The sequence below is a fragment of the Puma concolor genome, chromosome E2 (assembly GCF_028749965.1).
Source record: "Puma concolor isolate L17-30 chromosome E2, mPumCon1.1.hap2, whole genome shotgun sequence".
Taxonomy (NCBI): Eukaryota; Metazoa; Chordata; class Mammalia; order Carnivora; family Felidae; genus Puma; species Puma concolor.
In genome coordinates this window covers 46717296-46742589 of record NC_141681.1, presented here as the reverse complement: position 1 = coordinate 46742589, position 25294 = coordinate 46717296, and the positions used below count along the sequence as shown (strand labels likewise).

Here is a 25294-nt window from a genome sequence, read left to right as displayed (position 1 = left end):
TAAGTTGGTAAGCATTCTATTTTTTTCCCAGGCTCTGGAAGAATTTATATAATATATAAATTATCTATTACTTTCAGTATTGGCATTCTGTGTTCTTAAAAACATCTGGCCTTTTAAGGGGTTAGATTGTTAAATATTTTAATTTTTTTCCTGTTGGTTATGTTTTATTCAGGTTTTCTACTTCTTCCTGAATAAAATTAGGTTATTTTTTTAGAAAATGATTAATTTCATGTAGATCAGTAGTTGCCAACTGGGGGCAATTTTACCCTCCACTCTACTCCAGACCTTTAGGCGATGTCTGGAGACATTCTTATTTGTCAGAATTAGAGGGAAGGGGAGAATACTGACATCTAGTTAGCAGAGGACAGGGAGGCTACTAAACACTGTATACTATACAGGACAGCCCCCTATAACAAAGAGTTATCTGATCCCAATGTCAGCAGTGTGAAAATCCTGCTCTAGACGTTCAAATTTACTTGTATAAAGTAGTGGAATGGTTAAGAAGAATCTCGGTTTATAGAGTTAAATAAAACTCCTCATTTATAATGTCTTTAGTTTTTAATTTTTTTCTTGACCACGCCCATATTCTGACCTCTAGAAAGAACACTTCTGGATTTGGACTAAATCTAAACTTGACTTGATTTAATCTCTATCTTTTATTAATTCATTATCTTCTCTTGTTTTGAAAGTTATTTTATTTGCTTTCTACCTTGTTTTATGCATAGTTTGTTTTTCTGTTTATTAAATTATATCCATGTATCAAAGGATATACATTTTCCTATCAGTACAGATTTGGATCACATTACACAGCTTTTGATATGTACTACTCTCAATACCATTCATTACTAAAAATTCTGTATTGTTTACTTTTAGTTTCTTCCTTAAATTACCAAGTTGATAGCGTAGTATTTTGTTTTAGATCAACTTTTTTACTTGATTTATCATCTTATTGCCTTTCTGTCAGAGTTTTTCTTTTGATGTTCAATAAAAGATAAGTGGTTACTGATGACTTTCCTATATTTTTTATATTAAAGAATGTTTTTATAATGCCCTAATGTTAAGTAAAATCCTGGTAACTGTTTCCTACATTTGTTACAATCATTATAAAGACTCTTTATAATGTAGAATAAAGTATAAACTTAAACTAAGTTTTTCCTCATTATTTACATGAGTATAATTTCATGCTAATATAAATCACTGACATGATAAATAAGAATTAAGATAAATAAAAATTTATTACATATTACATTCATGTGGCCTTTCTCCTCAATGAATTCTCTGATGCCTTCCTATACTTGCTATATTCACAGAGTTCTCATCTGGTAATTCTCTGATGTCCCATAAGAGTTTACTTAGAAGCAAAATACTACATTCATTACAGTACTAGAGATTTTCTTTCTCCAATATGAATTTTCTCATGTCGAATAAGACATGAACCACGGATAAAGGCTTTCCCACATTCTTTACATTCATAGGGTTTCTCACCAGTATGAATTATCTGATGATGAATAAGTTGTGATCCTTGACCAAAAGATTTGCCACATTCCTTACATTCATAAAGTTTTTCACCAGTATGAATTCGTTGATGGTGTGCGAGTTCCCTGTTATGACTAAAGGACTGTCCACATTCCTTACATTCAAAGAGTTTTGCTCTTAAATGAATTTTCTGATGTCCGATAAGATTTGAGTGGTAACGGAAGGCTTTATTACAATTGTTACATTCATAGGGTCTTTCTCCAGTGTGAATTCTCTGATGTTGAATAAGGATTGAGTGGTGATGGAAGGCTTTCCCACATTCACCACATTCATAGGGTCTTTCTTCACTGTGAACTCTCTGATGTCCCTTAAGAATTGAAGTGTTGCTAAAAGCCTTCCCACATTCTTTACATTCATAGTGTTTTTCTTTAGTATGTGTTTTTTCATGTCGAATGAGGGATGAGTGGTAACTGAAAGCTTTTCTACATTCTTTGCATTCATAGGGTTTCTCTCCAGTATGAATTCTCTGGTGTAGAGTAAGGTGTGAGCCACGACTAAAAGCCTTTCCACATTCCTTACATTCATAGGGTCTTTCTCCAGTATGAATTCTCTGATGTCGAATGAGATTTGAGGGGTGGTGGAAAGCTTTCCTACACTCATTACATTCATAGAGTTTGTCTCCATTATGAATTCTCTGATGTCCAGTAAGTTTTGAGAAACTGCTAAAAGCCTTTCCACAATGCTTACATTCATAGCATTTTTCTGTAGTATGTCTTCTCCCATGGTGAATTAGCAGTGAGTGGTAATTGAAGACTTTCCCACATTCTCTGCATTCATAGGGTTTTTGCCTAGTATGATATATCTGATGTAGACTATAGGATGTTTGTTGACTGAGACTTTGCATATTTTCATGGGTGACTGTCACAGGTTTAAGATATTCTTCTTTATTTCCCTGTTCTGTCTGAAAATGGTGATTATACTTCCAATCATCTTGAAAAATGGAACATCCAAATTCATGGGTTGGAAGTCTTTCCATTATCTTCCACTGAGATGACTTTATTTTATAACTGTCATCATTTGGTGATAACTCCTTTGTTGCACATTGGGATTTCATATCTGAGAAGTAATGAGAAAGAAAGTGTGCATTTTTTTCCAGTTCCTGGAACAACAAAATTTCTGAACAGGAATATGAACACATTACCTATAAGAAATTGATGGCTTGACAAGATCTCAAATATAACTATGGAAGGTGAGCATAGTGTGGACACAGGTGATTAAAGAAGCAGGGTAACTGTTTCTAAAATGTTGCTTCAGATCAGAATTACTGGAAAACTTGTTAAAAACAGAAATGGTACAAGTATCACTTGAAAGCAATTGAATCAAACTACAGGAATAGACCTTAGCTTTAAGAAAAATCTCTAGAGGCTCCTGGGTGGCTCAGTCAGTTAAGTGTCCAACTTCGGCTCGGGTCATGATCTCATGGTTTGTGGGTTCGAGCCCGCGTCGGGCTCTGTGCTGACCGCTCGGAGCCTGGAGCCTGCTTCGAATTCTGTGTCTCCCTCTCTCTCTGCTCCTCCCCCGCTCCTGCTCTGTCTCTCCCTCTCCTTCAAAAATAAATTAAAAAACATTAAAAAAAAAAAAAAAAAGAAAAATCTCTAGTGATTCTGATGTAGCCTGAAGTTGGAAAATCATTAAGGTTTTCCTCTGTACTTAGTATAACATTTGAATAACTTACCATTAACTCAAAGGTGATGTCATGATCTGGCCCTGGCTAATATATCACTGAACTATGCTCTTCCCCAGTTCACTATGCTATGTTCCAAGAGCAGATAAAATACTTTTCTATATTAGTGTGATTTCCACTGCTGTTCTCTCTAGCAGGTATTGTTTTTGTTTTTCAATTTTTTAAAAATTTTACTTAAGTGATCTCTCCACCCCATGTGGGGCTCAAACTCAAGACACTGAAATCAAGAGTCATATGCTGTTCCAACTGGGCCAGCCAAGCACCCCATTTGGAGGTACTGTCTATCCTTGTATGGCTGGCCCCTTCTCACCCTTCTTGTCTCAGTGTAAATATAATTACAAATAACACTAAAAATCCCCCCTCTCAAACTGTGTCGGACAACACCAAATCTTATTCTAGTGCCCAAATGACTAATCATAACCTTCACGATTTTTCTCATCTATTTTTTCTCATTTTCTATGCTAGACTATAAGATTCCTATTGGAAAGCATCATGTCTGTTTAACACACTACTATTTAATTAGCTTTTAGCACAATATCTACCATATAACAGGTGTTCAATAAATAGCTATTGAATGGTGACGATTAAGGAAAAGGAATTAGAATGGGAATATAGGAAAATATCAGGAAATTAATAGGGAAAACAATTAAGTTCCACAGTCATTATTTTAGAAGAATCTTTACAGTGTTTTATGCATTGTGGCAAAATTACATAACCAAAGTTTCATGTAATTATGAACATATAGATTTGTTGATGTAGGAAAACTAGAGGATACCCTCCAATGGGACAAAGGGTGTCTCAGTGGCTAATGAGCTAGAAACTAATAAAAAGAATGTTGGGTCTTAGTTGATGGGGCAAGATGATGGCAATACAAAGTGAAGAATATCCTGGGGAAATTTCAAAGGGCGGAATGAGTCAGCTATGAGCAGATAACAAGGAGGTAGTTTTTGTGTCTAGAGTAGATACTATATAAAACACCATTTGCCTGGCATGTGATGATATTGGCCAAGGATAAGAAACAAGTAGCCTCACCAATGGCAACAGCCACTGACAGTCTGAAGTAAAAGCAACTTTCAGATAGCATGACAGAATAAAATGCACAGTGGCATGGTGGGAAGATCCAAGGAACTGTATCATAGAGACTGGATTTCAAGTCTCAGTTCTCTAATTACAAGGTTTATGTCACTGGAAGAATTATTTACAATCCATAAGTACCATTTCCATATCTGTAAAATGATGGTAATGCTTAACATAGGTTAATTGCTAAAATTAACAGTAATTTAGAGCGAGACTGAGAAAAATAATGGTAACTGTTTGAAGCTCAGTGATGGGTACATCATTATTTTTGCAAATATTTGAAAATTTCTGTAATAAAAAGAAAAGAAGAGAATAACTTGGGTAAAGTCCCTGGAAAAAATTAAATGCTTAATAAGTAGTAATTACAATAAAGGAAAAAAATATTTTCACAAAAATGACAAAAGTGGACAAGGGAAATTATTTTGAAGACATCAAAGTAGTGCCAGGCTGAGAGGCATAAGCCAAAAGGTAAACATTATTCTGGCATCAACTTCTTCAACATTCAGAAAGTCTTGTCTAGCTCTTAAACAGGTCTTCACTTTTTTTTTTCTCATTTCTTGATATCCACTGCCAATACTCAAACCGAAGCATAAATGATTTCTCAAATAAGAAAATATTTGCAAAGCATTTATCTGATAAGGGGTTAATATCCAAAACATATAAGGAACTCATTTAACTCAATGGCAAAAAAAAAATAGTGTGATTAAGAAATGGGAAAAGGACCTAAACAGACATTTTTCCAAAGAAGACATACAAATGTCCATGAAAATATGCTCAACATCACTGGGGAAATGCAAATCAAAACCACAATGAGATATCACCTCACACCTGATAGAATGGCTATTATCAAAATGACAAGAAATAACAAGTGCTGACCAGGATGTGGAGAAAAGGGAACCCTTGCACACTACTGGTAGGAATGTAAATTGTTACAGCCACTGTGGAAAATTTGAGGTTGCTCAAATGATTAACAATTGAATTACCATATGATCCAACAATCCTACTCCTGAGTATGTATTCAAAGGAAATGAAATCACTATCTTGAAGAGATATTTGCACCTCCATGTTCATTGCAACATTAGTTGCAAAAGCCAAGACCTGGAACAACTTAAGTGTCCACTGACACATGAATGAATAAAGAAAATGTGGTGTTTACATATACAATGGGATGTAATTCAGCTATAAAAAAGAAGGAAATCCTGCCATTTGTGACAACATGGATGAACCTTGAGGGCATTATGCTGTGAAATAAGTCATATGGAGAAAGGCCAGTATTTCATGATCTCATTTATATGTGAAATCTAAAAAGCCAAACTCATAGAAACAGAGAGTAGATTGGTGCTTGCCAGGGGCTAAGGGTGGAGGCAATGGAGAGATGTTGATCTATGGGTACAAACTTCCAGTTATAAGATAAATAAGTTCTGGGATCTAATGTACAGCATGGTGATCATAGTTAATACTGTATTGTATACTTAAAAATTGCTGAGAGGTAGGGCGCCTGGGTGGCTCAGTCGGTTAAAGCGTCTGACTTCGGCTGAGGTCATGACCTCATGGTTTGTGGGTTTGAGTCCTGCATCAGGCTCTGTGCTGACAGCTCAGAGCCTGGAACCTGCTTCAGATTCTGTGTTTCCCTCTCTGTCCGCCCCTCCCCAGGTCTCACTCTGTCTCTATCTCTCTCAAATATAAATAAAAATTTTTAAAAAATTGCTGAGAGAGTAAATTTTAAATGTTCTCACCACGCACATGCACGCGTGCACGCGCGCACACACACACACACACACACACACACACACAAAGGGAATTATGTGAGGTGATGTGATAATTAACTTTATTGTAATCATTTCACTGTATATACGTGTGGCAAATCATTATGTTGTACATCTTAAACTTACACAATGCTATATGCCAATTATATCCCAGTAAAGCTGAAAAAATTAATCTCTCATCTGAATTGCAGTAACTCCTGTATGGTCTCTTTAATTTCACCCCCACCACCAGTGGCAATGATTGCTACTGATACCCAATATATCATCTTCCTTTTTGTTCCTTAATAACAGAATCCTGATTTAAAATTTTTTTTCAGGGGCGCCTGGGTGGCGCAGTCGGTTAAGCGTCCTACTTCAGCCAGGTCACGATCTCACGGTCCGTGAGTTCGAGCCCCGCGTCAGGCTCTGGGCTGATGGCTCAGAGCCTGGAGCCTGTTTCCGATTCTGTGTCTCCCTCTCTCTCCGCCCCTCCCCCGTTCATGCTCTGTCTCTCTCTGTCCCAAAAATAAATAAACGTTGAAAAAAAAAATAAAAGTTAAAAAAAAAAAATTTTTTTTTCATTTTATTTATTTGAGAGAGAGGGGGAGGGAGAGGAAAGGACAGAGAGAGGAGGAGAGAGAAAATCCCAAGCAGCCTCTGCGCCACCATGGGGCTCGACCCCACAACCCTGGAATCATGACTTGAGACGAAACCAAGAGTTGGACACTCAACCAACTGAGCCACTCAGGTACCTGCAGAATCCTGATTTTAAATGAAGCAGCAATGTGCCCAGTTGAAAGACTATCCATGCAGTTGAGTGTGTCCATGTGATTAAGTTCTGGTCCCTGAGATATATGCAAAAGTTTTGTGTGGTACTTTCTATGGTATTTTCTGAGAGGATTACTTGAAGAGAGCTGACCCCAATGAGAGATGTACACTTCTTGTCCTCTACCACCTCTTTCTTCCTTCCTCTTTTCAGAATGCAGATGTGTTTGCTGGAGTGACAGTAGGCTTTTCAGATCATGAGATCACCTTGAGGATGGGAATGTCAAAGAAAAACTGTAGGGCGCCTGGGTGGCTCAGTTGGTTGAGCTTCTGACTTCGGCTCAGGTCGTGATCTCACAGTTCTTGGGTTCGTGCCCCACGTTGGACTCTGTGCTAACAGCTCAGAGCCTGGAGCCTGCTTCGGATTCTGTGTTTCCCTCTCTCCCTGCCCCTCCCCTGATCATGCTCTGTCTCTCAAAAATGAATAAACGTTGGGGCACCTGGGTGGCTCAGTCGGTTAAACATCTGACTTCAGCTCAGGTCATGATCTCACAGTTCGTGAGTTCAAGCCCCCCGTCAGGCTCTGTGCTGACAGCTCAGAGCCTGGAGCCTACTTCAGATTCCTGTGTGTGTCTCTCTCTCTGCCCGTTCCCCCCCCCCCCCCACTCACACTCTTTCTCTCTCAAAAATAAATAAACATTAAAAAATTTTTAGAAAGGGGTGCCTGGGTGGCTCAGTCGGTTAAGCATCTGACTTCAGCTCAGGTCACGATCTTGTGGTCCGTGAGTTCGAGCCCCGCTTCAGGCTCTGGGCTGATGGCTCAGAGCCTGGAGCCTGCTTCAGATTCTGTGTCTCCCTCTCTCTCTGCCCCTCCCCTGTTCATGCTCTGTCTCTCTCTGTCTCAAAAATAAATAAAAACGTTAAAAAAAATTAAAAAAATAAAAATAAAAATAAATTTTTAAAAAGACTTAAAAATGAATAAACGTTTAAAAAAGAAACAAACAAACAAACAAAAAAAAAGAAAATTGCAAGTTAAACAGGCAAGGAAGACTGTATTCAAGATTACTGCAGTAAGGGTCTGAACTATTCCAAGGGTAGAAACGATGAACTCAACTCTAAATTCAACAGGGACATCTGGGGATTTATAGCCAACAGGCAGACCGAAGGAGTCACTGGATAGAAAATTACTCAGAGTAACTTGGTTAGGTATCAGGAGTGTGGGAATTCTTGCTAAACTGCCTTGGCAGGATTCTTGCTGAAATGGGCTCAGCAGACCTTGGACAGAAGGCCAAAAAATAAAGTCTACTCAAGAAGAGGGCTCAGAGGAGCCTGACTAAACTTTGGTCAAAGAAGGAGACTCCTTATCAGAGCTATACATTAAGATAGGAAAACAGCAAGAAAGGAGCCTGGGTTCTTAAGACAAAGGAAATCAGGCATCAAAAACTGCAAACCCCATAAACCAATGGAAGTAATAAGCCAATTTGGCAAGGATGGAAGGATTATAAAAAAAAGCTGTGAAAAATAAATTGTATGTCAGCAATAATCAATTAGGAATTATAACAGAAAAATGATTTTGTTTATAATAACTAACAAAAGTTCTCAAGTTTTAAGGAATAACTCTTAGCAGAGATGTTCAAAGATTTTCATGGATAAAACTATAAAATTTAAAATTCTTAATGATGATCATAAAAGATCCCAATAAAGGGATGGATATGCAACAGTTATGGAAGGGATGCTCAATGTAGGAAAAATGTCAACTCTTGCCAAATTGATATAAAACTTGGTGTAACTCTAATGAAAAGCCCAAAAGGACTTTTATAATATTTGACAAGGTGATTAAAAATGTATATACAAGGGTATTTATATAACAACCATAGATAATAATAGTCTGACAAAATAAAATTGGGGCCTCTTATATTATTAGATATTAAATTATAAAACAGCTTATAAAAACAGGATTTTTAAGTGAAAATGCAAATAGAAACAATATAAAAGCCATGCATACTTGAGAATTCAGTAACGACTTGCTATATTTATCCTCTTCTATAGTCAGTTATTTTTGCATCTTATTTAAGAAGTCATTTCCCACCTCAAGGTCTGAAAGATATTTACCTCTATTTTCTACTAAGGGTGGATGGAAAATGTGATGTAATATAAAAATACACAGCATCATCTTTAAAGTATTCTTATCACAAATGTTTAAGCTGAATCCAAACAAGCTATGAAATCTAACTTCCAGGTAGTACAGAATACAGAGGTACAAGTTAAAGAATATTATAAGTGAGGAATTAGAAAAACCAGAATGTGGAATATTCTATAAGACAACTGACATGTACTCTTAAAAATTTACTATCATGGAAAAAAATGGTTCTAGATCCAAAGAGATTAAATACATAGAACCACCAAATGCAAAGTATGCATCTTGACTGAATTCTGATTCCCTCTTCCTTATTGAAGATAGGTCAATAGAAACTTGCCAAAATGAATGCAAAAAGAAAAATGAATTTAAAAACAAAACAAACAAAAAACAGAACAGATCATCCAAGACTTACGGGATAATGTCAAGAGGGCACATAATTAGAATACCAGAAGGAGAAGAGAGAGACAAGTAGAATTATTTGAATTAATTATGGCCAAAACCATAACAACGTCTTTCTAGATACGTTTCCTGAGCCAAGGGAAACAAAAGAAAAATTAAACAATTGGGACTACATAAAAATAAAAGCTTCTACACAGTGAAGGAAACAATCAACAAAACTAAAAGCAACCTACAAAATGGGAGAAGATATTTGCAAATGACTGATATATCTGATAAAGGGTTAGTATACAAAATATATAAATAACTTATCAAACTTAACACTCCAAAAATGAATAATCCAATTTAAAAATGGTCAGAAGACATGAATAGACATTTTTCCAAGTAAGACATACAGATGGTTAACAGACACATGAAAGATGCTCATCATCACTGATCATCAGGGAAATATAAATCAAAACTACAATGAGGTATCACCTCACACCAGTCAGAATGACTAAAATCCACAACAGGTGTTGGTGAGGATGTGGAGAAAGGAGAACCTCATGCACTGTTGGTGAGAATGCAAACTGGTGCAGCCATTGTGGAAAACAGTATGGAGGTTCCTTAAGAAGTTAAAATAAAACTACCCTATAATCCAGCAACTTCACTACTAGATATCTATGCAAAGAATATAAAAATACTAATTCAAAGGGATACATGCATCCCAGTGTTTATATGGCATTATCTACAATAGCCAAATTATGGTAACAGTCCAAGTGTCCATTGACTGATGAATGGGTAAGGAAGATGTGGTATGTGTATGTGTGTGTATATGTGTGTATATTTGTATATACATATTATGGAATATTATTCAGCCACAAAAAAGAATGAAATCTTGTCATTTGCAATGACCTGGATGTAGTTAGAGAGTATTAGGCTAAGCGAAATAAGTCAGTCAGAGAAAGATAAATACCATATGATTTCACTCATATGTAGAATTTAAGAAACAAAATAAGCAAAGGGGAAAAAAAGAGAGGGGCAAACCGAGAAATAGACTCCTAACTATAGAGAACAAACTGAAGGTTACCAGCGGGGAGGTGTGGGGGGAATGGGTTAAATAAGTGACCGGGATTAAGGAGTGCACTTGTTGTGATGAACACTGGGTTTAGTATGGAAGTGCTGAATCACTATATTGTACACCCGAAACTATTATTACACTGTATGTTAACTAACTGGAATTTAAATAAAAACTTTTTTAAAAATTGGGATTGTTATGGTAAATCAAAGGGACAATTGTTTTAAGTGTAATATCTCTGAGATGAATTCACAGGTGAATTCTACCAAACATTTGAAGAGTTAATACCTATTCTCCTCAAAATATTCCAAAAAAAGAAGAGGAGGGAATGCTTCCAAATACATTCTATGAAGCCAGCATTACCCTAATAATAAAACCAGACAAAGACACCATACACACAAAAAAACTACAGGCCAATATCCCTGATGAACATAAATGCAAAAATCCTCAACAAAATATTAGCAAACCAAATCCAACGATACATTAAAAGGATCATTCACCACGATCAAGTGGGATTTATTCTGGGGATGCAAGGATGATTGAATATTTGCAAATCAATCAATGTGATATACCACATCCATAAAAGGAAGGATAAATATCATTATGATCATCTCAGTAGATGCAGCAAAAGCATTTGACAAAATTCAACATCCATCCAGGAAAAAAAAACTCAACAAAGTAGGTTAGAGGGAACATACCTCAATGTTACAAATGCCATATATGAAAAACCCACAGCTAACATCATACTAAATGGTGAAAATCTGAGAGCTTCTAAGATCAGGAACAAGACAAGGATATCCACCTCACTTTTATTCAACAAAATACTGGAAGTCCTAATCACAGCAATAATACCAGAAAAAGAAACAAGAGGCATCCACATTGATAAAGAAGTTAAACTGTTGCAGATGATATACTATACATAGACAATGCTAGACTCCACCAAGACACTACTAGAAGTAATAAATGAATTCAGTAAAGTTATAGGATATAAAATTAATACCCAGAAATCGGTAGCATTTCCATATACTAATAATGAAATAGCAGAAAGAGAAATTAAGGAAACAATTCCATTTATAATTGCACCAAAAATAATAAAATACCTGGGAATAAATCTTTTTTAATTCAAGTCAGTTAACATATAGTGTAGTATTGGCTTCAGAAATAGAATTTAATGACTCATAAGTTCCATATAACACCCAGTGCTCATCCCAAAAAGTGCCCTCCTTAATGCCCATCACCCAATTAGGCTTATCTTCCCACCTATCACCCCTCCTGCAACCCTCAGTTTGTTCTCTGTATTTAAGAGTCTCTTATGGTTTGCCTCCCTCTCTGTTTTTATCTTATTTTTCCTTCCTTTCCCCTATGTTCATCTATTGTACTTCTTAAATTCCACACATGAATGATATCATATGATATTTGTCTTTCTCTGACTGACTTATTTTGCTTAGCATAATACCCTCTAGTTCCATCCACATTGTTGCAAATGGCAAGATTTCATTCTTTTTGATTGCTGAGTAATATTCCATTGTATATATACACCACATCTTTTTACCCCACTCATCAGTCGATGGACATTTGGGCTCTTTCCATAATTTGGCTATTGTTGATAGCACTGCTATAAACATTGGGGTGCATGTGCCCCTTTGAATCAGCATTTTTGTATCCTTTGGATAAATACCTAGTAGTGCAATTGCTGGGTCACAGGGTAGTTCTATTTTTAATTTTTTGATGAACATCCATACTGTTTTCCAGAGTGGTTGTACCAGTTTGCATTCCCACGAACAGTGCAAAAGTGTTCCCCCTTCTCCACATTCTTGTCAACATCTGTTGTTTCCTGAGTAGTAAATTTTAGCCATTCTGACAGGTGTGAGGTAATCTCATTGTGGTTTTGATTCATATTAAAATGTCTGGGAATAGGGATGCCTGGGTGGCTTGGTCGGTTAAGCGTCTGACTTCGGCTCAAGTCATGATCTCACTGTCTGTGAGTTTGAGCCCCGCATCGGGCTCTGTGCTGACAGCTCAAAGCATGGAGCCTGTTTCAGATTCTGTGTCTCCTTCTCTCTCTGCCCCTCCCCTGTTCATGCTCTGTCTCTCTCTGTCTCAAAAATAAATAAACGTTAAAAAAATTTTTTTAATAAATAAATAAAATGTCTGGGAATAAATTTAACCAAGGAGGTGAAAGACATGTATTCTGAAAACTATAAAACATTAATGAAAGAAATTGAAGACAATACAAATAGAAAGATCTTCCATGTTTACAGATTGGAAGAATTAATATTGCTAAAATGTCTATACTACCCAAAGCAATCTACAGATTTAGTGCAATCCCTATCAAAATGCCAACAGCATTTTTTGCTGAACTAGAACAAATAATCCTAAAATTTGTATGGAACTACAGAAGACCCTGAATAGCCGAAGCTATGTTGAGAGAGAATAACAAAACTGGAGGTATCACAATTCCAGATTTTAAGATATACTATGAAGTTGTAGTCATCAAAACAATATGGTACTGGCACAAAAAAAGACACACAGACCAGTGGAACAGAACAGAGAGCCCAGAAATAAACCCATGCTATATAGTCAATTGATCTGAATATCCAATGAGGAAAACATGGTCTCTTCTTCATCAATGGTACTGGGAAAACTGGACAGCAACATGCAAAAGAATGAAACTGGGCCATGTTATAACAACATATACAAAAATAAACTCAAAATGGACTACAGACCTCAATGTAAGGCCTGAAACCATAAATGTCGTAGAAGAGGGCACAAACAGTAATTCTCTGACATTAGCCATAGTGACATTTTTCTAGATATGTCTCCTAAGGCAAAGGAAACAAAAGCAAAAATAAATTGTTAGGACTACAAGCTTTTGCAAGGCAAAGGAAAGCATCAACAAAACAAAACACAACCTACTGCATGGGAGAAGATATTTGCAAATGATATATCCAATAAAGGGTTAATATCCAAAATATATAAAGAACTTCTATAACTCAACACCAAAAAACACGCAATCTGGTTAAAAAATGGGCAGATAACCTAAAGATGTCTTCTTTAAAGAGTGACTAAAGATGACCAAAGATGGCCAACAGATGGCCAGTTAGTCAATCAATCAACCAATGTAACATCTCTGATTTTACAAAGAAGAATGTATGTATGTATTCCTTTTGTAATTAAAAATAATTTTTAAAAATCAAAGAAATAATTATTCAAGAACAGAGTAATAAAGATAATACTCTTTTATAACAGCTTTATTGAGATATAATTCATATAATTTGCTCATTTAGAGTGCATTATTCAGTGGTTTTTAGTATATTTACACAGTTTACAACCATCACCACACTCAAGTTTAGAACATATTCATCATCCCCAAAAGAAACTTGTATTCTTCAGCAGTAACTTCCTGTTGTCCCCCAACCTCACCAGCCTTAGGCAACTACTAATTTACTTTGTATCTCTATAGATTTGACATTTCAAATGTTCTGGACATTTTATGTAAATGGAATCATACAATATATGTTCTTCTGTGTTGGCTTCTTTCACTTAACATATGTTTTCAAGGGCCATCCCTATTGTGGTATATATGAGTATTTCACTCCTTTTTAGTGACAAATAATGTTACATTGTATGGATATACCATATTTTATTTGTCCACTCATCAGCTGATGGACATTTGGGTTGTTTCTACATTTTAGTGATTGTGAATAATGCTGTAATGAATAGTCACGTACAAGTTTTTCTGTGGATGTTCAATTTTCTTCTATACCTAGGAGTATAATTGCTGAGTAAAATGGTAACTCTAACTTTTTGAGGAGTGGTCAGTCTTCCAAAATAGCTGCCCCACTTTACATTCCCACCAGCAGTATATGAGGGTTCCTTTTCCCCACATCCCAACACTTGCTCCTATCTTTTTTAGTATAGCCATTTTAGTATGTATGAAGTGGTAAAGTTACATATTTAATAGCAAAAATTTTTAGACAGTGTCTGTATTTATCATTGGGATTTTGGTTAAATAACTGAAAAATATCCATACAACAGAATACTAAGAAACTAAAAATACTAAAAACTAAAAAATTCCAGACTTAGGTTTATAAACCAGTAGTTATCTATGATACAATAAAGTTCACCCAGTGCAATCCTGTGGTTTTCTCTAGTTGATATAATTACAGGTCTGCATTTTCTTAATATTTTACTAAGCATTTACTCTCCCTCCTGGGTTGATGGGAGTGGGAGGGAGGGGAAAGTGGGTGATGGGCATTGAGGAGGGCACCTGTTGGGATGAGCACTGGGTGTTGTATGGAAACCAATTTGACAATAAATTTCATATTAAAAAAATATTTTACTAAGCATTTATAAACTTTTAAAGTAAAGAAGAATAATGCTACATAGTATTCCCCAAAACAAAAAAGATTTACTTCTACCAAGTATTAATTGATTGTAAATAAGAACAGAATATTGGTTTGTGGGCAGAGAGGAAAGAGGTAAAAGCTAATAAACCAAAGGAACAGAAAACCTGACTCTGAAAATTAATCTGCTTAAGAATAATGCTCAAGGTGGCAGTGCAAAAAAAAAATGGCAAAGAAAGAAGTAGTCTATAAACGTTGCTTGGTAAGAAGGCAATTTGGACTAAACTGATACCATGTGTTATTTCAATAAAAGATTTTGTAAAGTTAATTTTTAAAATATGTGACAAGGTTGTGCCTGGGTGGCTCAGTGTGTTGGGTGTCTGACTTCAGCCTAGGTCATGATCTCCCTATTCCCGAGTTCAAGCCCTGCATTGGTCTGTGTGCTGACAGCTCAGAGCCTGGAGCCTGTTTCAGATTCTGTATCTTCCTCTCGCTCTCTGCCCCTCCCCTACTCGCACCCTGTCTTGCTCTCTCAAAAATAATTAAAAAAAAAATTTTTTTTTACATTTTATTTATTTTTGAGAGAGAGAGAGAGAGAGAGCACAAGTGGGGAAGGGGTAGAGACAGTGGGAGACACAGAAACCGAAGCAGGCTCCAGGCTCTGAGCTGTCAGCACAGAGCCTGACGTGGGGCTCGAACTCACAAACCATGAGATCATGACCTGAGCTGAAGTTGGACGCTTAACTGACTGAGCCACCCAGGCACCCCCCCAAAATTTTTCTTAAATAAAATATGTGACAATGTCTGTCAAGAGTATCTGAGTACATATGATAAAAAGCTAATTTTTTTCCCAGCATGTTTCTTCAAGTTGATAATAAAAGGAAATCAATGAATAAATGCATAAAGACTATGAAAAACTCATGACCTCTCTATGCTGTACCTGTAGAGAACATCAGACAGCCTTCCTGGGCCATAAAATAGCCCTCACCAATGCTAGTTTTCACAAATGAGTCCTAAACAACAACAGGCCTTACCTTCAGAGATCGTTGCTATATCTTGTGGAAATAACCCATAACCTCTATGAGAGTTATGATTCTGATTCACTGCCTTACCTAATAATGTTTTGCCCAAGTAATTATAGTTCACTTCATTTTAAGCTCTTCTCCCAGATGTAAATAAAATAACATTTTAGTTCTTATAAGACTGAACTGTTGTAAAAAACAAAAAAGCCTAAATCTACTCCGGAAATCATTGTTGCACTATATGCTACCTAATTTGGATGTAAATTAAAAAAATAAATAAAATTTTTTAAAAAGCCTAAATTAAATAGAACACGCTAAGTATTTACTTGTGTTATGGACCAGAAAAGTTACTACATGCACTAAAACTGAAGATTACATAAATATAAATATGCATAAATGTGGGTGTATACCTAGATTCAGTTGTGATTGAAATAACTCATCTTTATAAATTGATTCTTATAAACCTCAGACAACACTGCAAATTATGTGGACCTACACAGTTATACTTACATTACCTAGGTAAAGTTTTAAGGTGTTATATTTTTCTGTTATATTCTTAAATCAACATGACCATGTTCTTTACAATGTGATCCTAAGTATATTTTCTAAAACTCCTAATTATTCTTGGGATGTTGTACTAATACAATATCGAGTTCTAAAGAAATTAAAATTCAGATAAAGAAAATAGTTACCACAAAACCCCCATAAGTGTATATACTTATATATTCTTATTTATGAATAACTCTACAATTATGATGATAAAACAAGCATTTATAAACATAAGAGGTTTCAATAAGATGAATTACTAAAAACTAAGCTTAAGAATATTGTCATTGAAACATATTGTTTGTACTGAAGAATTTATTTGTAATGTCTGGGACAGGCTTCAAAATACTGCAGAAACAACAACAACAACAACTTAGAGAGGACTAGATAAAACAAGATTGGTGAGGGGTGCCTGGCTGGCTCAGTTGGAAGCGCATGTGATTCTTGATCTTGGGGTCGTGAGCTCGAGACCCACATTGGGTGTTGAGTTTAATTAAATAAATAAATATACTTGAAAAGACCTAAGATTGGCAAAAAGTTGATAACTATTAACACTGAGTGGTACATGGGTTGGGTCAGGGGATGGTCACACTATTCAGTCTACTTTTGTGTATGTTTCAAAAATTTTAAGATAAAAAGTGAAAACAATAAATGTATCATTTGGCCAGATTATATACAGACATATGTATATATTAAGTTATATTAAATTGAGTTATAAAAACAACTTGTATCTGAGAGAAGAGAATGATAACCCAGAGGTTTTTAAGTTTATTTATTTATTTTGAGAGAAAGAACACAAGTGGGAGAGGAACAGAGAGACAGGGAGAGAGAGAAAATTCCAAGCAGGCTGTGCAGAGCCTGATGCGGGGCTTGAACTCACAAACTGCAAGATCATGACCCGAGCTGAAATCAAGAGTCAGAAGCTTAACCGACTGAGCCACCCAGGAGCCCCTCCAACTTTTTTATCTAATTCTTTGGATTGCTTTCTCTGCATCTGACAAATTTTAGCACTTTAACTTCAAAAATAAGTAGGCTGGTGAAAATAAATTTAAAAACTCATATATCATCAAGTGATCTTCAACAAGGATGTCAAGGCTACACAGCAGAGAAGGGATAGTCTTTTTAAAAAATGGTGCTGAGAAAACTGGATATCCACATGCAAAAGAATGAAGTTGGATTCATACCTTAGACCATACACAAAAACGAACTAGGAATAGACTAAAGTCCTAACATAAAAACTGAAACTTGAAAGTCTTAGAAGAAAATATTGGGGAAAGTTTTGTGACATTGCATTTGGCAATGATTTCCTGGATAGGCCACCAAAAACAAAAAACACAAAAACTGGATTACATCAAACTTAAAAACATCTGCACAGCAAAGGAAACAGTCCAGAGAGTGAAAAGGCAATCTGCAGAATGTGAGAAATATCTGCTAACCACATATCTGATAAGGAGTTAACAGCCAGAATATACAAAGAATCCCAACAACTCAACAACAGAAAAACCAACCTGATTTAAAAGGGGCAAAGGACTTGAATAGCTATTCTCCAAAAAATAAATACAAATGGCTAACAAGCACATGAAAAGTATCACTAACCATCACAGAAATGTAAAATAAAACCACAAGATATCACCTCATACCCATTAGGATGGGTGCTATCAAAAAAAGAACAGAAAATAATAAGTGTTGACAAGAATGTGAAGAAATTGAAACCCTCATGCCCTATTGGTGGGAATGTTAAATGGTAGAGCCACTATGGAAACCTGAGAGGTTCCTCAGTATATTAAAGTAGAGTTACCATACGTTCTAGCAATTCCACTTCTGAGTATATATCCAAAAGAATTGAAAACAGGATCTTTTTTTTTTAAAACAATTTTTTTTCAACGTTTATTTATTTTTGGGAGAGAGAGAGACAGAGCATGAACAGGGGAGGGGCAGAGAGAGAGGGAGACACAGAATCGGAAACAGGCTCCAGGCTCTGAGCCATCAGCCCAGAGCCCGACGCGGGGCTCGAACTCACGGACCGCAAGATCGTGACCTGGCTGAAGTCGGACGCTTAACCGACTGCGCCACCCAGGCGCCCCGAAAACAGGATCTTGAAGAGATGTTTGCACACCCATGTTAATTGTAGCACTATTCACAATAGCCAAGATGTAGAAGCAACCTAATGTCCTGACAGTAGAATGGATAAAGAAAATATGGTATATACATATAATGGAATCTTATTTGGACCTAAAAAGAAGGAAACTTGTCATATACTACAACATGGATAAACCTTGAGGACATTAAGTGAAATAACCCAGTGACAAAAAGACAAATACTGCATGATTCTACTTATATGAGATAATCTAAAGTAGTCAAACTCTTAGAAACAGAAAGTAAAATGGTTGCCAGGGGATGAGGAGGTGGGAAAAGGAAGTGGTTGTTCCATGGGTATAGAATTTCAATTTTGCAAGATGAAAAAATCTTATAGCTCTGTTGGACAACTTATGTGCATATAATTAACACTACTATACTGAATGCTTAAAAATGGTTAAAATGGCAAATGTTATGTATGTGGGTATTTTTTACCACAATAGAAAAATGAATGTATTCTATGATCTGACAAAAAATGGAATAAATAAAACACTGAATCAAAGAAAAACCAGTGAAGAAATGGGTGCAGATTATTGGAAAGTAGCTAAAATAAGAGTAATATTTAGAGAAAATACATACACCAGGAGATGGAGAAACTATTTAAGACCAAAAGAGAAAGAGAAACAGGGAAAGAACTGGATCTTAATTATAGCCAGAACACTCGTCACTGTGGAAAAAAAGAGAACACCTCCCTCTTTGAAGAACATTCTGGATGCTCTCACCTAAGGGCTATCATCTCACTGAGCAGGTGGTCTATTCTTGCACAGCTTCCCCCTCTCTAAATTTCCCTCACCTACCTGGGTACAGGCCTTTTGGTGACTCTCTCTCAACAATCCAAGGCTCATTATCTTGTTCCAAAAAGGAGATCAAAGTTGGTTTAGGAAGAGAGAGTCCTATTGAAAACAATAAAAAAGGAAACAGGACTTAGTTATGTCAAGGATATCCAAAATTCAGACCTAATTCCTTGGTGAAGAAGGGCAAAACTCAGATAAATATGTCAAGATTGTCTAAAGGATGGGGAAGATGAAAGGCATCTAGAAAATTTACAGCAGAGGATGGAGACATTCTAGGTTAACAGGGTTTTTTTTTTTTTTTTCAGTATCAAGTACTTTTATGTACTAAGTTCAAAAAAGCTGTCCTATATGCATACATAAAAGTTGTTTATACAAAGATCTGTACATAAAGCAGAATCTTAATTACTGGGAGACGGGAGAGGGGTGTCCTTACCCCATGAGACCAAGTTGCTGTAGTTTTCCAACATCACATCTCTGTACAAGTTTCTCTGCTTCAGGTCCAGAAATTCCCACTCTTCCTGTGAGAAGTCTACAGCCACATCCCTGAACATCACTACCTGCTGTAGAAACAAAGCTATGCATTACTTATAAAATTCATCATATATTTCTACTTCACTAAAGCCCAAATCTGATGAGGGATGACTTCATGGTTCCTTAAGGGAAGTGCTCCTATTAAAAGACTGAGCCAATATTTGCTCATTGCTCACTGATTCACTGAATGAATATGGAAAGGTGTAAAAAGAAGAGAATGGTATGGACTGAGGCTCTGGACTATGAGTCCTACCACTGTTGGAAGGGAGGAGCTTGGAACCAGGCTCCAGGATGGGGCTCAGTTTGAAAGAAAGTTTCAATATAAGGAAACTTTATATAATGGCCTGGAAAGAAATTATTGTAATCTTGGAAAAAGAGAAAAAAATACCAATAACCTCAGCCATGACTTAGAATTACAAATACTATTCAGTTCCACTCTTTTCTTTCTTCTCTCTTCAGCTTTACTCTCTCTTCCCTTGAAGACAGGCTGAGTTCAAAGAAGACAAAACTAAGAAAGGAAAAGAAAGGGAAGTGAGAAATCAGACTTGCTAACAGCTCTCTGAATCATCAGGTTACATACAACTACCATTACTACAAGAATATTTGCCTTGTAATAATTCATTAAGCTATACATTTATACTGTATAAATGTATACATTTATACATCATGATGCCAAGATGGCAGTTTTCTTTATTTGTTACATTTTGCAATTTTTTAAAACAGAACTATCATTTTCTCTCTCCTTCCTATTCCATTTCTCCTTGTCTATGCCAACTACTAACAAACATAATAAACACATGGATCATATGAGGGAATGTAGAACTTAATGGCTGTCCCCTACACTATTTGAAGCTCTTGAAGGAAGGCTTTCCAAACACACAGTAAAAGAACCAAAAAAACTTCAACTTATAAGAGAAAAACAACCAATAGATGGGAATGTTAAAATGAAACAGATGGTTAAAATTATCAATTACTTTGGGGCGCCTGGGTGGCGCAGTCGGTTAAGCGTCCGACTTCAGCCAGGTCACGATCTTGCGGTCCGTGAGTTCGAGCCCCGCGTCGGGCTCTGGGCTGATGGCTCAGAGTCTGGAGCCTGCTTCCCATTCTGTGTCTCCCTCTCCCTCTGCCCCTTCCCCGTTCATGCTCTGTCTCTCTCTGTCCCAAAAATAAATAAAAAACGTTGAAAAAAAATTTTAAATTATCAATTACTTTAAAGAAGCTTTTATGACTCTGCTGTAACAAGCAAGAGTGAACATTATTGAAATGAAGAAATAGAGAAGACCTCAGATTATGGGAAGATGGTGGTGTTGGAAGGACCAGAATCTGTCTCCCCACCTAGACGACAAGTTTGCTTGGCAGAATCTGCCTGATGTAACTGTTTTTAGAATCCCGGAATCTGTTGAAGGCTTGCAAGGAAAGAATTGGATAGTAAGTTACAGTCAATTTTAGCCAATTTCAGCTCTTGGAAAAGTAGCAGATATCCATCCCCAGCCAAGTGGCAGTCACCTGTGCACTTCCTTGGAGCTGCTTGCACATAGCTTACAAGAGCTAGGGTGAAAGAAAAGGATGCTGTCCTCCAGATGTCAGGAATTTGTGCTCTGATTGCTGATTGTTGCTTCTAATCCGAAAGATGCAGACAAAGAAGCAGGTTATTGTTGCTGCAATTCCTCCTTTGTTGCAAGCCCCTCCCTCTCCAGCTGAAATGACTTCCAAGAGATTTAAAAGGTCAGTGTCCCTCTATTCGCCTCACATGTTTCACTTTTCCCCTTTGGAGAGTCAGACATTAAAGTCTGGTACATTAAAAAACAAATGTATCTCATGGGTTGGAAGAACAAATATCGTTAAAATGTCTACACTACCCAAAGCAATCTACAGATTTAATGTAATCCCTATCAAAATACCAATAGCATTTTTCAGAGAAGTAGAACAAACATTCCTAAAATTTGTAGGGAACCACAAAAGATCCCAAATCTCCAAAGCAACCTTGAAAAGTAAAAACAAAACTGGAGGTATCATAATTCCAGACTTCAAGTAATATTACAAGTAACCAAAACAGTATAGTACTGGCATAAAAACAGACACATAGATTAATGGAACAGAATAGAAAACCCAGAAATAGACCCACAATTATATGATCAATTAACCTTAGACAAAGAAAGAACATGCAATGGGGAAAAGACAGTCTCTTCATCAAATGGTGTTGCGAAAACTGGACAGCACATGCTAAAGAATGAAACCGGATCACTTTCTTACACCATGCACAAAGATAAACTCAAAATGAGTTAAAGCCCTAAATGTGAGACCTGAAGCCATAAAAATTCTAGGAGAGAGCACAGGCAATAACTTCTCTGATATCAGCTGTAGCAACGTTTTTCTAGATATGTGTCCTGAGATGAGGGTAATAAAAGCAAAAATAAACTGTTGGGACCACATCAAAATACAAACTTCTGCACAGCAAAGGAAAAAATCAACAAAGCTAGAAGACCTACTGAATGGTAGAAGATATTTGCAAATGACATATCCAATAAAGCGTTAATATTCAAACTACATAAAGACCTTATATAACTCAACAGCCAAAAAACAATCCAATTTTAAAATGGCAGAAGACACGAACAGATTTTTCTCCAAAGAAGACGTACAGATGGCCTACAGACAGATGAATAGGTTCTCAACATCACTTATCACCGGGGAAATGCAAATCACAAACAAAATTGAAAAATCACCTCACACCTGACAGAACGGCTTAAAATAGAAAACACAAGAAACAAGTGTTGGCAAGGATATGAGGAAAGGGGAACCTAACATACTGTTGGTGGGAATATAAACACTGCAGAAGACAGTATGCTGCAACTTTGCTAAATTCATGTATCAGTTCTAGCAGACTTTTGGTGGAGTCTATCGGATTTTCCATGTATAATGTCATGTCATCTGCAAAAAGTGAAAGCTTAACTTCATCTTTGCCAATTTTGATGCCTTTAATTTCCTTTTATTGTCTGATTGCTGATGCTAGAACTTCCAACACTATGTTAAACAACAGCATTGAGAGTGGACATCCCTGTCGTGTTCCTGATCTCAGAGAAAAAGCTCTCAGTTTTCCCCATTGAGGATGATGTTAGCTGTGGGCTTTTCATAAATGGCTTTTATGATGTTTAAGTATGTTCCTTCTATCCCGACTTTCTCAAGAGTTTTTATTAAGAAAGGTTGCTGAGTTTTGTCAATGCCTTTTCTGCATTGATTGACAGGATCATATGGTTCTTATCTTTTCTTTTACTAATGTGATGTATCACGTTGATTGATTTGTGAATGTTCAACCAGCCCTGCATCCCAGGAATGAATACCACTTGATCATGGTGAATAATTCTTTTTATATGCTGTTGAATTCGATTTGCTAGTATCTTATTGAGAATGTTTGTATCCATATTCAACAGGGATATTGGCCTGTAGTTCTCTTTTTTTACTGGGTCTCTCTCCGGTTTAAGAATCAAAGTAATACTGGCTTCATAGAATGAGTCTGGAAGTTTTCCTTCCCTTTCTATTTTTTGGAATAGCTTGAGAAGGATAGGTATTATCTCTGCTTTAAACGTCTGGTAGAACTCCCCTGGGAAGCCATCTGGTCCTGGACTCTTATTTGTTGGGAGATTTTTGATAACTGGTTCAATTTCTTCGCTGGTTATGGGTCTGTTCAAGCTTTCTATTTCCTCCTGATTGAGCTTTGGAAGTGTGTGGGTGTTTAGGAATTTGACCATTTCTTCCAGGTTGTCCAGTTTGTTGGCATATAATTTTTCATAGTATTCCCTAATAATTGCTTGTATCTCTGAGGGATTGGTTGTAATAATTCCATTTTCATTCATGACTTTATCTATTTGGGTCATCTCCCTTTTCTTTTTGAGAAGCCTGGCTAGAGGTTTATCAATTTTGTTTATTTTTTCAAAAAACCAGCTCTTGGTTTCATTGATCTGCTCTACATTTTTTTAGATTCTATATTGTTTATTTCTACTTTGATCTTTATTATTTCTCTTCTTCTGCTGGGTTTGGGTTGTCTTTGCTGTTCTGCTTCTATTTCCTTTTGTGGAAGACAGTATGGAGGTTCTTTCAAAACTTAAAAATAGAACTACACTATTATCGAGGAATCACACAACTGGGTATTTACCCCAAGAATACAAAACACTAATTCAAAGGGATATATGCACCCGTATATTTATTGCAGCATTATTTACAATAGCCAAATTATGGAAGTAACTTAACTGTCCATCAATAGATGAATGGATAAAGAAGATGCAGGGTGTGTGTGTGTGTGTGTGTGTGTGTGTGTGTGTGTGTGTATGTATCTACACATACATATATACAATGGAACATTATTCAGCCTTAAAAAGAATGAAATCTTGCCATTTGCAATGACATGGATAGAGCTGCAGGGTATAACGCTAAGCAAAATAAGTCAGCCAGAGAAAGACAAATATACCATAAGCTTTCACTTATATGTGAAATTTAAGAAACAAAACAAATGAGCAAAGGGGGAAAAAAAGACAAACCAAGGAACCGTGTCTTAACTATAGAGAACACACGGATGCTTACCAGAAGGGAGATGAGTGGGCAGATGGGTGAAATAGGTGATGGGGATTAAACAATATCCTTATCATCATGAGCACTGAGTAATGTACAAAATTGCTGAATCACTACATTGTACACCTGAAACTAATACTATACTGTATGTTAACTATGCTGGAATTAAAATTAAAAATTTAATTTAAAAAACAAAAGAAAATAGCTGCATATACAGGAAAAATTAGAAAGTTACTGTGCATGCCTAAAGAAAGGCTCAGAAAAACATAAGAAGGCTTTAAGTTTACACACCCAGCTTATCTTTGGCACAGAAATGGCCTACAATCAACCAACCAACCAATCAATCAATACAACAACAACAACAAAGTCCAGCAAACCCTGGAGGAGAGAAGAAAATCTGATTTCCAGAGTTACCACATTATTAGATTCAAATGTCCAGTGTTCACCAAAAAAATCATAAGACATACAAAAACAAAGGAAAGTATGTCCCATTCAAAGGAAAAAAATAATTCATCAGAATCTGTCCCTAAAAACGATCTCATGGCAGATATATTAGACAGCATTTGAAATAATGGCCTTAGACTGTTCAAAGAACTAAAGATTTGAAGAAAGTCAATTAAACAATATGTAAACAAAATGAAAATATCAAGAAAAAGATAGAAAACCTAAAAAGAAAACAAAAAGAAATTCTGGAGCCAAAAAGCATAACAGAAATGAAAATTTCAATAGAGAGATTCAAAGGCAGATTAAGCAAGCAGGATAATCAATGAACTTGAAGATAAGACAATGGAAATTATCAACTCTGAGGAACAGAAAGAAAAAAAGATTTAAGAAAAGCAAATGGAGTCTCAGGGACCTATGGGACAGCATCAAAAAGACCAACATACAAGTCATGTGAGTCCCAGAAGTAGAACAGAGACAGGAGCAGAGAGAACATATTAGAAATGATGGCTGAA

At 36.2% G+C, this 25294-nt stretch overlaps 1 protein-coding gene across 1 annotated transcript; it reads right to left on the bottom strand.

The window, feature by feature from the left end:
- Positions 1 to 1266: 1266 nt before the first annotated feature.
- Positions 1267 to 21311, bottom strand: LOC112851279 (uncharacterized). Its single transcript, XM_086688641.1, is given in 5 exon segments — positions 1267 to 1383; positions 1385 to 2592; positions 19248 to 19343; positions 19678 to 19801; positions 21282 to 21311. Coding segments are annotated over 5 exon segments (1575 nt in total).
- Positions 21312 to 25294: the final 3983 nt, after the last annotated feature.